This window comes from Opisthocomus hoazin, chromosome 27 (genome assembly GCF_030867145.1).
Source record: "Opisthocomus hoazin isolate bOpiHoa1 chromosome 27, bOpiHoa1.hap1, whole genome shotgun sequence".
Lineage (NCBI taxonomy): Eukaryota > Metazoa > Chordata > Aves > Opisthocomiformes > Opisthocomidae > Opisthocomus > Opisthocomus hoazin.
Window position 1 is genome coordinate 454,582 of NC_134440.1, and position 11,868 is coordinate 466,449.

Consider the following 11,868-nt stretch of genomic DNA (forward strand, 5'->3'; position numbering starts at 1 on the left):
CCGGCGCAGGACCCGCAGCACCAGCATGACGCCCGCTCGCCAGAACCCAGCTCTCTTGCCGCCGTCCCCGGTGACACCGCAGCCCCCGGCCCCGTCGGTGGCCTCGGGGGGGGCTCGTCCTCGCCCCCCGACCCCCCAACCCCCCGGTTCACACGGTGGCCTCGGCCTCGGGGGGCTCGTCGTCGCCCAGCAGCCCGTAGGCGGCGTGGGGCTGCAGCGGGCGCTGCAGCGGGTGCGCCAGCAGCTTGGCCATGCAGTTGTGCAGCTCCAGCGCCGGCCCCGCCAGCGGCACCGCGTACTTGTAGTGGGTGCCTTTGGTGTCCAGGCTGCCGAAGAAGGCGAACATCTCCTGGGGGGGGGGGACAGAGGGACGGGCAGCGCGGAATGGGGGGGGTCGCCCCTCAGGGCAGCCCCCGTGCCCATCACCATGGCCCCCAGCCCCTCAGGGCAGCCCCCATGCCCATCACCACGGCCCCCGGCCCCCCGGGGCAGCCCCCATGCCCATCACCAAGGCCCCTGGCCCCCCAGGGCAGCCCCCATGCCCATCACCATGGCCCCAGTCCCCTGGACAGGCAGCACGGGCTGGGGGGGGGGTCGCACAGCCCCCAGCCCAGAGAGGGGGGGACGCCCCACCCCGCGTTTACCTTCCAGCTGGTCTCGTCGTCCTTCTCCTCAGCCCCGTTGTGGATGTACACCACGTCGAAGAAGAAGTAGGGACACTGCAGCATCTTCTGCGGGGCGAGCGGGTGGGGATGGCGCCGGGGGGGCTCCTGGGGATGGAACCGGAGCCTCCCAGCTCGCCCAGAGAGGGGGGGACGCAGAGGGGGGTCCCTACCTTCATGTGCTCCGCCACGGAGAACTGGGGCTGGCAGCCAGGGCGGCCGAACACCAGGATGGTCCGGACCACGTAGGGCGGCGGGATGGTCTGCACGTTCTCCGTCACCGGCAGCTCGATCTTCTGCTGGCTGCGCCGGGGGGGCGGAGGCGGCTCAGGGACCCCCGCCCAGCTCAGGGACCCCCCTCCGGCTCAGGGACCCCCACGCTGCAGCTCAGGGACCCCCAGTGCCACCACTCAGGGACCCCCACCCAGCTCAGGGACCCGCCTCCGGCTCAGGGACCCCCACACTATGGCTCAGGGACCCCCCTCCGGCTCAGGGACCCCCCTCCAGCTCAGGGACCTCCACACTGCAGCTCAGGGACCCCCACGCTGTGGCTCAGGGACCCCCACACCACAGCTCAGGGACCCCCACCCAGCTCAGGGACTCTCCTCTGGCTCAGGGACCCCCATGCTGCAGCTCAGGGACCCCCACGCTGTGGCTCAGGGACCCCTGCCCAGCCCAGGGACTCCCATGCTGTGGCTCAAGGAACCTCACACAGCTCAGGGACCCCCCCCCCAGCTCAGGGACCCCCCACCCCTGCTCGTTAAAACCTAATGTCAGCGCAACGGCTCAGGGCTGGGAAAGCAGCACCCACCCCCGGAGCCGCCCAGGGCGAAGGCTCGCGGCAAAGCAGAAAATCCGTAGCCGGGGTGGGGGCCCCGACCCCCCCCCCGCCCCCCCCAGCCGTACTCACATCAGGTTGAAGAGCCCTTCCAGATCTGCAGCCCCAGGTAAGGACCAATCCCGGCACACAGACCCTGCCCGCCCCGCGCCCGGCCCTGGGAGCTCCGGGGTGCACCAGGATGGGGAGAAAACCCCAAGAAATGGGTGTTTGGGGGGGGTCTGGAGGAGCCGGTGTTGAACCCCGCCTTGGGGGATTCGGGGTTCCACCCTCCAGCCCCAAACACCAACGCCGTGCCGCAGCCGGCTCGGCCGTGCCGGGGATGCCAGCCAGGCTGCAGACCGGCGGCCATCGGCCGGGAACGCGCCCGGAGGGTCCCCGCTCGTGCTCGAGGGACCCCGTTTGCAGCCAAGGGACCCTGTTTGCACCCCAGGGGACCCTGTCTGCACCCCAGGGACCCCGTCTGCACCCCAGGGACCCTGTTTGCACCCCAGGGGACCCGTCTGCACCCCAGGGACCCCGCAGGCAGTGGGATACTGAACGACTTGCAGACGACGGTCTCCAGGTCGTAGAGGCAGCTGCAGACCTCGCGGGGGTCCGAGGTGAACCCTGAGAGCTGAGAGGAGCCGGGTGAGGGGGGCGCGGAGCCGTGTTCCCCCCCCGGCCCCGGCCCCGGCCCCGCGGCCCCACTCACCCACGTCGCGTCGTTGTTGACCACCACCAGCGCGAACTCGTGGCACTTGTCGATCTTGTGCTTCGTCCTCACGAACATCTCGATCATCTTCTGGGAGATGTTCAGCGCGTTGGTCTTGGACCTGCCGCGGGGGGCCGGGGCTCAGCGGGGACCTGTGTGTCCCCCCCTCGGGACCCCATGGGGCTGGGGGTGGCAGAGTCACGGTCCCCGGGGGTGGCACAGTCGGGAGCAGCCCCCGACCCTCACCCGTTGAAGGACTCCAGCTTGGGCAGAGCCATCTCCTCCGCCAGGTCCAGGCAGATGATCTGTGGGAGAGCGCCAGCGCTGAGCCCCCCCCCCCGCAGCCCCTCGCCCGGGCGCCGGGGCTGCGCCAGCCCCCCCCCCACCCCGACACTCACCACCTTCTCGGGGCAGTTCACCCGCGGGGTCTTCACCTGGACCTCGGTGGGGGCCGCGGGGCCGGGCCAGGCGGTGCCGTCGGGAGCAGCCGCGCCGTGGGGGCTGTCCTCGGCGCTGGCCGCTTCGCCCTCGCCCTCGCTGCGGTTGCCCACGCTGGCCTGGGCGCTCAGCGCCCGGTCCTCGGCGCCCTCGGGGTTCGAGCGGGTCCTGGGCCGCGGCTCCGGAGCCTTCTCCTCCTCCTCCTCGGCCGCGCTGCCCGGCTCCGACGTGTCCATCACGCAGCCACGCTCCATGGCCGCGATGGGGGGGGGGGCTGGGGACTGGTGACGGGCGGCTGCGGGGGGGCAGCGCTGCTGCTGCGCGGGGGCTCACGCACCCCGGCTCCGGGGACCCCCTTCCTCAGGTACCCCCCAGCCCCACGCACCCCGGCTCCGGGCACCCCTTGGTCACGTACCCCCTGCCCTATGCCCCGCCCCGGCTCCAGACACCCCCTTGCTCAGGTACCCCCTGCCCTATGCCCCCCCCACCCCACAAACTCCCTGCCCCACGCACCCTCCTGCCCCATGCCCCCCCCCAGCCCGACATACCCCTGCTCTGGGCACCCCCTTGCTCACGCACCCCCCAGCCCCACGCACCCCTGGCTCCGGGCACCCCCCCGCCCCATTGACCCCCGGGCTCCATTCACCCCACGCCCCCCCGTCTCCGTGCCCCCCACGCACCCCCCGCCCCATTCACCCCCCGGCTCCGCGCCCCCCCCGACCCCCGCACCCCCCCCACCCCCGCGGCGCGCGCTCACCCGCTCCCGGCCCGCACGAGCCGCGCCCGGTCCCGCCCGGAAGCGGCGCCGCGCGGGGGCTGCTGGGAGCTGTAGTTCCCAGGGGTCCCCCCCGGGCAGGCGGGGGCAGGGGGGCTTCCCCGCGCCCCAAACACCCGCGCGCCGCCCCCCGCACCCTCAGCACCCACACGCACCCCCCTGCACCCGTGCACCGCCCTCCGCACCCCAATTATCCACACGCACCCCCCTAAACCCCAAATATCCACGCACATCCCCTGCACCCACCCGCACCCCCCTGTACCCCTGCACTGCACCCCGCACCCCAAATATCCACCCGCACCCCCCTGCACCCACCCGCACCCCCCTGCACCCGTGAACCGCCCCCAGCACCCCAAAGATCCACGCACACCCCCCTGCACCCCAAATACCCACGCACACCCACCCGCATCCCTGCACCCCCCCCCCGCACCCCAGACCCCCACGCTCTGTCCCAGCACCCCCAACCCCCTCCCAGCTCCCTCCAGCACCCACCCGCTGCCCCCCTGCCCCCCAAATACCCTTGCGGCCCCCCTCCGCACCCCGAACACCCCCCCCAGCCCGCAGCACCCCCGGGCTGGCCCCCCCTCCTGGCGTTGCACCCCCAGCCCCCCATACACAGCCCCAGCCCCCCACGCAGTGCTCACGGACACCCCCCACCCCCCCCAAACTCCGGGGCGCGCTCGAGGATGCGACGCCGCGCGCAGCCTCCCGCCCGCGTGCGAGGGACCCCCCGGGGCACGTGGGGAGGGTCCGGCGCGGGGGTGGGGGTCGGAGTTGGGGGGCAGAGCCCCCCGAGACGGCTCCGGGGCGTGGGGCAGCGCAACGGTTAAGCCGCAGCGGGGCTGGTGAGGAAGAGGAAATCGGGGCGGGAAGAAGGACGGGGACAGGCGCGGGGCCGGCGGCCGCGGCGCAGCCGGGAGGTGCCGGAAGGTGCCGGAAGGTGCCGGGAGGTGCCGGGAGCAGGACCAGCGCCGGGGGTCGGGCGCGGGGCGTCGTGGGCAGGAGGCGGCCGCCATGGAGAAGGCAAGTGGGGTGTCCCCGGCGGGGGCTGCGCCCACCCGGGCGGGGGTCTCCGCGTGCCCCCCACCGCGGGCACCCCCGGGTGCGGTAGGTGACGGGGTGGCAGCACCAGGACCTGCCCAGCCCTGGCTCCGGGCGCGCGGTGGCCAAAACTCATCCCTGTCCCGGCAAACCCCGGCAGCCACCGCCGGGCGAGGAGGAGGAGGATGACGAGGATGAGGATGACGACGGCGACGACATGGCGGGGGACGGCGAGGGCGTCCTGCGCTACGAGGAATGCGTCGCGGGGCTGCTGGCGACGGTGGCCCGGCTGCACCGGCGAGCCGAGCAGCGGCAGCGCGGCACGGGCAGGTACGGGCACGCGGCACCCACGGGGCACCGGGGGCTGCCACCGCCCAGCCCCCGCCATGCCCGGCCTTCACCGCCCCGCAGGGAGGAGGAGGAGGAGGAGGAGGGTTGGGAGGGCACCGCCGGCCTCCCCGCTGCCAGCCTGCGGCCCCGGCACCGCGACGGCACGCTCGGCACCGCCATCGGCATGGAAGGTGGGTGCACCGTGCCGTGCTGTGCCGTACCGCTCCATGGCATGTCGTACTGTGCCGTACCGTACCATGCCATACCGTGCCATGCCGTGCCATGCCATGCCATGCCATGCCATACCGTGCCATGCCATGCCGTGCCATGCCACGCCGGCAGCTCTCTTCCTGCCGCCGGGACCTGACCCCGGCCGCGCTGCCCGTCCCCAGCCGGCGGCCCCGACCCCTTCGGGGACCTGCAGCGCGCCGTCAGCTCCCTGGAGCGCGCCGTCTTCTCCCGGCACCGGTGGGCACCGGCACAACCCGCGCCCGGCGAGGAGTGGGCGCGGGCGGCCAAGGTGAGCCACAGCGGCGCGGTCAGCCGGGACGCCAAGGCGGTGGGCACCGGCTGACCCCCCGCACCCCAGAGCCTGGAGGAGCTGGACCGGGCACCGCGCTGTGCCGGGAGGGAGCGGGGAGCGGGCACGGGGCTGGCGGCCGAGGAGATGGCGATGGCGGCGGCGAGGAACGTGGCGCTGCGGGCGGCCATGGGACGCCGCGACGAGGAGCTGAGCCGGGCCGCGGCCTCGCTGCGGGCACTGCGGGGGGAGCGCGACCGGCTGCAGGGGAAGGTGGGTGTGGGGGGCACGGCGCTGGGGGGGTCCCCCTGCCCGGGTGCCACCGGAGCCACCCCGGGGCTCAGCCCGGTGCTCGGCGCAGGTCTGGGAGCTGCGGGATGCCCTGCGCAGGCTGGAGGAGCCGGGGGGCTCCGGCAGCGACACCCCCACGCCCGGCAGCCCCCCGGGGCAGGGGGACCCCCGGCCGCCCCAGGTGAGTGCGGGGCGGCAGCGGGCACAGGGTGGGCTCGCCGGGTGGGATCCTGCCCCCGGCACCGCGCTCTGCCCGTCCCCTCCGCAGGACCTGCCCCAGCGCGGCGATGGCGCGCAGCCCCCCGGCACGCAGCCCCCCGGTGCGCAGCCCCCCGCTGTGCAGCCCCCCAGCCCCCTCTCCCCCCAGCCCTCGGAGGGTGCCAGCCGGGAGCGGGAGCAGCGGGTGCAGGAGCTGCAGGGGTGAGTTCCCCCCGCACCAAGGGCTGCCGAGCCCTGCCCGGTGGGGAAACTGAGGCACGGCTGCGGGCCCTGGCCGCGTGGGTGACGGCGGCTGCCGGCGGTGCCCAGGAGCCTGGCGAGGCTGCGGGAGGTGAACCGGGAGCTGGCGGGCGCGCTGCGGGCGTGCAAGAGCGATGCGGAGCGGCTGAGCATGGCGCTGGGGCAGCACGAGTCCCGCAGCAGCGCCCTGCGCCTGGCCCTGCGCTGCAGGTGGGCTGGGGGACGCGGGGTGGGGGTCCCTGGGGGGGGGACACGGCCTGTGGTGCGGCACTGAGCCCCTCTGCCCGCAGTGAGCACTGCGGGGGGGCCTACGCCGCCCTCCTCGATCTGCTGCGGGCGAAGCTGGGCGGGGAGCAGGATGGTGCCCGGGGAGGTGAGCGGGGGGCAGGGGGGCTGCGGGGGGCAGGGGGTGCGGGGGGTTTGTGGGGAGGAGGCTGGGAGCTATCGGGGGGTGTGGGGAGGATGCTGGGGGAATGCAGGGAGGGTGTTGGGGGGTACCAGGGGGATGCAAGGAGGGTGCTGGGGGGGTGTAGGAGGGATGCTGGGGGATATTGGGGGGTTTGTGGGGAGGATGCTGGGGGGGTGCACGAAGGGTGTTGGGGGGTACCGGGGGGTGCAGGAGGATGCTGGGGGATATTGGGGTTTTTATGGGGAGGATGCTGGGGGGATGCACGAAGGGTGCTGGGGGGGGTGTAGGAGGATGCTGGGGGGTGATACTGGGGGGTTTATGGGGAGGATGCTGGGGGATACTGGGAGGTGCAGGAAGGATGCTGGGGGGGCGTAGGAGAGAAGCTGGCCGATATTGGGGGGTTTATGGGGAGGGTGCTGGGGGGATGTGGGGAGGATACTGGGGGATACTGGGGGTTTTATGGGGAGGATGCTGGGGGGATGCACAAAGGGTGCTGGGGGGTACCAGGGGGTGCAGGGAGGATGCTGGGGGGATGCACGAAGGGTGCTGGGGGGTACCAGGGAGTGCAGGGAGGATGCTGGGGGGCTGTAGGAGGGACGCGGCGGGATGCGGAAGGGATGCTGGAGGGCCGTCAGGAGGATGCTGGGGGGATCCGCTGGTGATGCTGGGAGGATGCTGGGGGGCCCCAGGCCCCAGCACAGCCCCGGTGGGCGCACACTGGAGGGGGGCACCAGCCCCGCTGCTGCCTGCCCCATGCCCAGGAGCTGCGAGCCCGGGGCATGGCCGGGGGTCCAGCCCCACAGCGACGGAGGGGCCGCAGCCCCCGGGCCGAGCGGAGCCGGACGGCGAGGAGGAGAGCGGGGAGAGCGGCTGCCCTGGGCTGCAGAGGTACTGGGAGGCGAGGGGGGGTCCCAGCGTGGCCCCGTGCCCCTGCGCCCACCCCAGCCGCCTCGCCGTCCCCTCAGCCCCCCGGCACCCCAGGGGATGGAGGAGGGGGCCCTGCGCCAGCACATTCGCCGGCTGCGTGCGGAGCAGGCGGCGGTGGAAGCTTCCCTGCGCGCCGCGCCGGAGCCCACCCATGCCGGCACCCACCGCGGCGAGGACGCCCGAGCCCGGGCAGAGCGGGCGCTGCGGGATGCCAGGGCTCTGCTGCCCGGCTGGAGGCGGCCGGGGAAAGCGGAGCTGCTGCGGGACTTGGCGATGCTCAAGGTGGGCTTGGGGGGGGGGAATGGGGGGACCCCCGATGCCTGGGTCCCTCCCCGGCTCTCTGCGGGGTCCGGGCAGGGGGGGATGCACGGCGGGAGGGAGCGGAGCTGGGGGGGGTGTGTTACGGCCGTGCCTCAGTTTCCCCGTCCCGGCGGTGACGCCGCTGCCCTGCCAGGAGGCCATGGCCGAGCTGAAGACGCGGCTGCGGCTGGCGGAGAGGGAGAAGCGGGGGCTGGAGGGGCTGGCGGCGGGGCAGGGGCCGCGGGGGGCTGCGCTGCGCCTGGTGCTCCAGCACCTGCAGCGGGAGCGGGACGGGGGGCCCCGGCACCCCCCCAGCCCCCCCAGCAGCTCCAGCAGCAGCGAGGAGGTAAGGACGGCTCCCACCTCCCCACGGGGACCCTCCGCGGGGCTGGGGGTCTCCCCGGGGGTGGGACCCACACCCCGTCTCTGCAGGACGCCCAAAGCAGCCGGGTGGGAGCAGCGGGTCCCCGGCACCCTCCGGACCCGGAGAGGATGGGGGAAGAGCTGCTCCGCACCCTGGCCCGGTAAGAGACCTCGCCGGCGCGCCACGGCGATGCCACGGCCGTGGCACGGGAGCCGTGCCGGGCTGGGTGCCATGCGGGTGTCCCCAGGGTGCAGGAGCTGCGCGCCCGGGCGCGGGACCTGGTGCTGGCCCTGGAGCGGAGCTGTGCCGCCAGCCGCGCGCAGCAGGCGCGGTGCCTCGCCCTCACCGCGGACGCCTTCCACGCTCACAGGTGGGCGCGAGGCCCCCCGCTTCCCCGGCGGGTGGGTGGGGGGTGCTACGTGTCCCCCCTGACGCCCCGAAAACGCGGCGCCGTCTGCATGGCTGCGGGCGCGTCCGCCCTGCATGGCCCAGGTGCACCGTCCCTCCCTGCGCACCCCAAAAACAGGGTCCCTCCCTGCGCACCCCAAAACCGTGACCCCTCCTTGCACGCCCCAAAACCCACCCTCGCCTCTCGCCCCTCCGTGCTGTGCAGCCCCCTCCTGCCCACCCCGACCACCCCTGCCCCGCGTGGTGCCCCCGGTGCCCCCGGTGCCCCCAGGTCCCCCAGTGCCCGCGGTGCCCACAGTGCCCCTGGTGCCCACGGTGCCCACGGTGACCCCAGTGCCCCCGGTGCCCCCGGTGCCCACGGTGCCCATGGTGCCCCCAGTGCCCCCAGTGCCCCCGGTGCCCCCGGTGCCTGCGGTGCCCACGGTGCCCCCAGTGCCCCCGGTGCCCACGGTGCCCGCAGTGCCCCTGGTGCCCCTGGTGCCCCCAGTGCCCCTGGTGCCCACGGTGCCCCCAGTGCCCCCGGTGCCCACGGTGCCCACGGTGACCCCAGTGCCCCCGGTGCCCGCGGTGCCCGCCGGACGCTGAGCGCGGTGCCCGCAGCGCGCTGGCCCTGGCGTACCGCGGCGCGCGGCGCAAGCAGGCGGCCCAGCTGCGGCGGCTGGAGGCCCAGGCCGGTGCCCTGCGCGGGCAGCACGCGCGCCGGACGCGGGCGCTGGCCCGCAGGCTGCAGACCCTGGAGCAGGGGACGGCGGGCAGCGAGACGTGCATCTAGGGACCCCCCCTCGTCACCCCTGAGACCCCCCCGTACCAGGAGGCGCCTGCTGTACCCCCACTGACAATAAACCACGGATGCTCGTGCCAGCCCCACCGCACTTTGGGTCTGGGGGACACGCTTGGGGGGGCTTTGGGGGGGACAGGCAGCCGGACCCCCAGCTGGGTTCATCCCAGCGGGGATGGGAACAAAAGGCGTCCCCCCCCCCGGTGCCCCCACCGTCTCCCGGCGCGGATGAAGCCGTTGCGTTCTCCCCGACGTGGGATCAAAGGTGACGGCGGTGGCCGTTGGCGGCCGGGGGCCCACGCGTAGTCAGGGGGGAAGGGGAGCAGTGACCCCGCGCCGGGGGCATCCTCCCGGGGGGGGCTGTGCCGGGGGGCTGCCGCGGGGAGCGGGGGGCTAAAGCCGGCGGGCTGAACCCTGTCGCGATGGAGCGCTTGGGTGGTGGGAGCCAGGCGGAGCGCGGGTGTCGGGGCTGGGGGCCAGGCACGCCGCAGGGTGGGAGGGAAACTGAGGCACGGCGCTAAATACGGGCTCGAACGAGGCCTGCGGCTCCCAGGGAGACCCCGCCGCGGAGTTCAGGGCTCGGTGGATCCGTGGCCAGGGCTGTGGGGACGGAGGGGGCAGGGAGGGGTGCGGGGAGGGGTGCGGGGATGTGGGGAAGGGATGCAGGGATGTGGGGATGCAGGGATGTGGGGATGCAGGGATGCAGGGATGTGGGGGTGCAGGGATGCAGGATGCAGGGATGCAGGGATGCGGGGATGTGGGGATGTGGGGATGTGGGGGTGCAGGGATGCGGGGATGTGGGGGTGCAGGGATGCAGGATGCAGGGATGCGGGGATGCGGGGATGTGGGGATGTGGGGGTGCAGGGATGCGGGGGTACAGAGAAGGGATTCAGGGGTGCAGGGGATGCGGGGATGTGGGGGTGCAGGGATGCAGGGGTACAGCTCACCCCCCCGCCCCGAGCTGCCCGAGCCCTCCCCCTCGCCACCTCTCTGCCAGCTGGGAGCCCCCCGAAGCGGGGGGAGCCCCCCGAAGCAGGGGCAGCCCCGGGGAGCCGTCCCGGCTCGACCCCGGCACAGCTACCGGAGTGGGGGGGCTGCAGCCCCCGGCGCTCGGGGGGGCCGGGGGGCCCGGGGGGGCCCGGGGCGCGGAGGGGCTGACCTGCAGGGTGAAGGTCAGGGCTCTGCCCTCAGCCCCCTTTTCTGATTCAAATGGGCTCCGGGGGCTTTGTGCGGGGTCAGCTCTGCCCGCAGCCCCGTGAAAGGGCCGGGGGGCCTCGGCCCCGGGGGCCGGAGGGGGGGAGGGCAGGGGGGGATCCCCTCTGCCCAGTCCTGCTGATCTGGGGGTACCGGGGGGCCAGGTGACTCCAGCCTGCAGCCCCCCACCATCCCAGGTGGCTGTAAGGACTTGGGGTGGGCTGAGGTGGTCTCGGGTCCCCGTTCCGGGCACCGCAGGACATGGCTCAGCACTGCGTGGCACGGCACAGCGTGGCACGGCATGGCACGGCGTGGCATAGTACAACACGGTGCAGCGTGGCAGAGCATGGCACAGCATGGCACAGCATGGCACAGCACGGCATGGCACGGCACAGCGCAGCACAGTGCAGCATGGCACGGTGCAGCTCAGCACAGCACGGCACAGCATGGCACGGCGTGGCACGGCATGGTGCAGCATGGCACAGTGTGGCGTGGTGTGGCTCAGCACGGCACAGCTCGGCATGGCACGGCGCAGCATGGCACGGCACAGAACGGCACGGCGTGGCACAGCACATGGTGCATCGTGGCAGCTGTGGGCGGTGGGACCCCCCTACTTTGCCCGCTGCCCGCCCCCCCCATGCACCCAGAAAACGCAGCTCCCCGGGGAGGGCTCCAAGTGCCGTTCACCAGTCGCAGGGTGCTGCCGCTCCGCCCCGCTCGCTGCCTCAGTTTCCCCTCCAGAGCAGCTCCGCGCACTGCTGGGCAGCCAGGGACCTGCAGCAAAACGCCCAGCCCCCCCAGGGCTGCACCCCACTCGCCGGGAGAGAGGGTCCCAGCAGGGTGTGAGACCTGGGGGGGTGGGTCAGGCTGTGCCGGGGGGGCAGGGGGGAGAAGTTGGCGGTGAGGGGAGCAGCGGGGAGGGCGGGTGATCCCTACCCCCCCGGGGAGGGAGCGTCTGGCCTGGGTGGGGGCCGCGGCGTGGGATCTGATATCCCGGGAATGCAGGGCAGGGAGCGGCGTTCTCTGGGGGGGCCCAGGGGAAGGGGGGACAGGGGGCAGGGGGCCATGCCGTGGGGTACAGGGCCACGCCGTGGGGCAGACGTGGGGCGCAGGACCATGCCATGGGGCAGCCATGGGGTGCAGGGCCACGCCATGGGGCAGCTGTGGGGCGCAGGGGTGCGGGACAGCCCTGCCCGGGGAGCCGAGGAGCCGTGGCACGGCCACCCCCGGCCTCCCTTTGTCCTTGGCCCGCGGCAGCGCGGCCGCGGTTCGGGGCCGCTGCGGGAGGGTCGGGCCCCCCCAGCCAGGAGGGCCCCTCGGGCTGGGGGCTCCGCAAGCTGCTCCGGGGCCGGCTCCTGCCCCACGGCTGAAAATCCAGGGATTGACCTAAAACCCCTCCATTCTGCCCATGCGGGGCCATGCACCCCCCCCCCAGCCCCG

The 11,868-nt window shown here is 74.3% G+C and overlaps 2 protein-coding genes across 2 annotated transcripts; one reads left to right on the plus strand and one right to left on the minus strand.

Annotated features, from left to right (window-relative positions):
• Positions 1-36: 36 nt before the first annotated feature.
• BABAM1 (BRISC and BRCA1 A complex member 1) lies at positions 37-3,455 on the minus strand. The gene is made up of 9 exons (XM_075444084.1): positions 3,390-3,455; positions 2,593-2,927; positions 2,441-2,499; positions 2,195-2,315; positions 2,038-2,116; positions 1,573-1,597; positions 836-965; positions 645-731; positions 37-349 (listed from the first exon to the last, which is right to left on the minus strand). Exons 2-9 carry the CDS (start codon positions 2,884-2,886, stop codon positions 149-151), a joined length of 996 nt encoding a protein of 331 aa, XP_075300199.1. The 5' UTR covers positions 2,887-2,927; positions 3,390-3,455; the 3' UTR covers positions 37-148.
• A 1,435-nt stretch (positions 3,456-4,890) lies between these two features.
• USHBP1 (USH1 protein network component harmonin binding protein 1) lies at positions 4,891-9,503 on the plus strand. Its single transcript, XM_075443928.1, has 13 exons — positions 4,891-4,969; positions 5,171-5,298; positions 5,368-5,571; positions 5,660-5,770; positions 5,858-6,009; positions 6,118-6,258; positions 6,339-6,421; positions 7,219-7,345; positions 7,423-7,666; positions 7,839-8,030; positions 8,117-8,208; positions 8,296-9,071; positions 9,319-9,503. Exons 1-13 carry the CDS (start codon positions 4,963-4,965, stop codon positions 9,501-9,503), a joined length of 2,442 nt encoding a protein of 813 aa, XP_075300043.1. The 5' UTR covers positions 4,891-4,962.
• The last annotated feature ends 2,365 nt before the right edge of the window (positions 9,504-11,868 follow it).

Bases quoted from the DNA above. Each gene is read 5' to 3' on its own strand.
- BABAM1 (XM_075444084.1), bottom strand. From the start codon at position 2,886: ATGGAGCGTGGCTGCGTGATGGACACGTCGGAGCCGGGCAGCGCGGCC. The intron at 2,500-2,592 runs GTGAGTGTCGGG...GCTCTCCCACAG, and splicing joins TGAACTGCCCCGAGAAGGTG to ATCATCTGCCTGGACCTGGC. The intron at 966-1,572 runs GTGAGTACGGCT...CCCCCGGCGCAG, and splicing joins GAAGGGCTCTTCAACCTGAT to CCAGCAGAAGATCGAGCTGC.
- USHBP1 (XM_075443928.1), top strand. The intron at 6,259-6,338 runs GTGGGCTGGGGG...CTCTGCCCGCAG, and splicing joins CGCCTGGCCCTGCGCTGCAG to TGAGCACTGCGGGGGGGCCT. The intron at 6,422-7,218 runs GTGAGCGGGGGG...CCCCATGCCCAG, and splicing joins GCAGGATGGTGCCCGGGGAG to GAGCTGCGAGCCCGGGGCAT.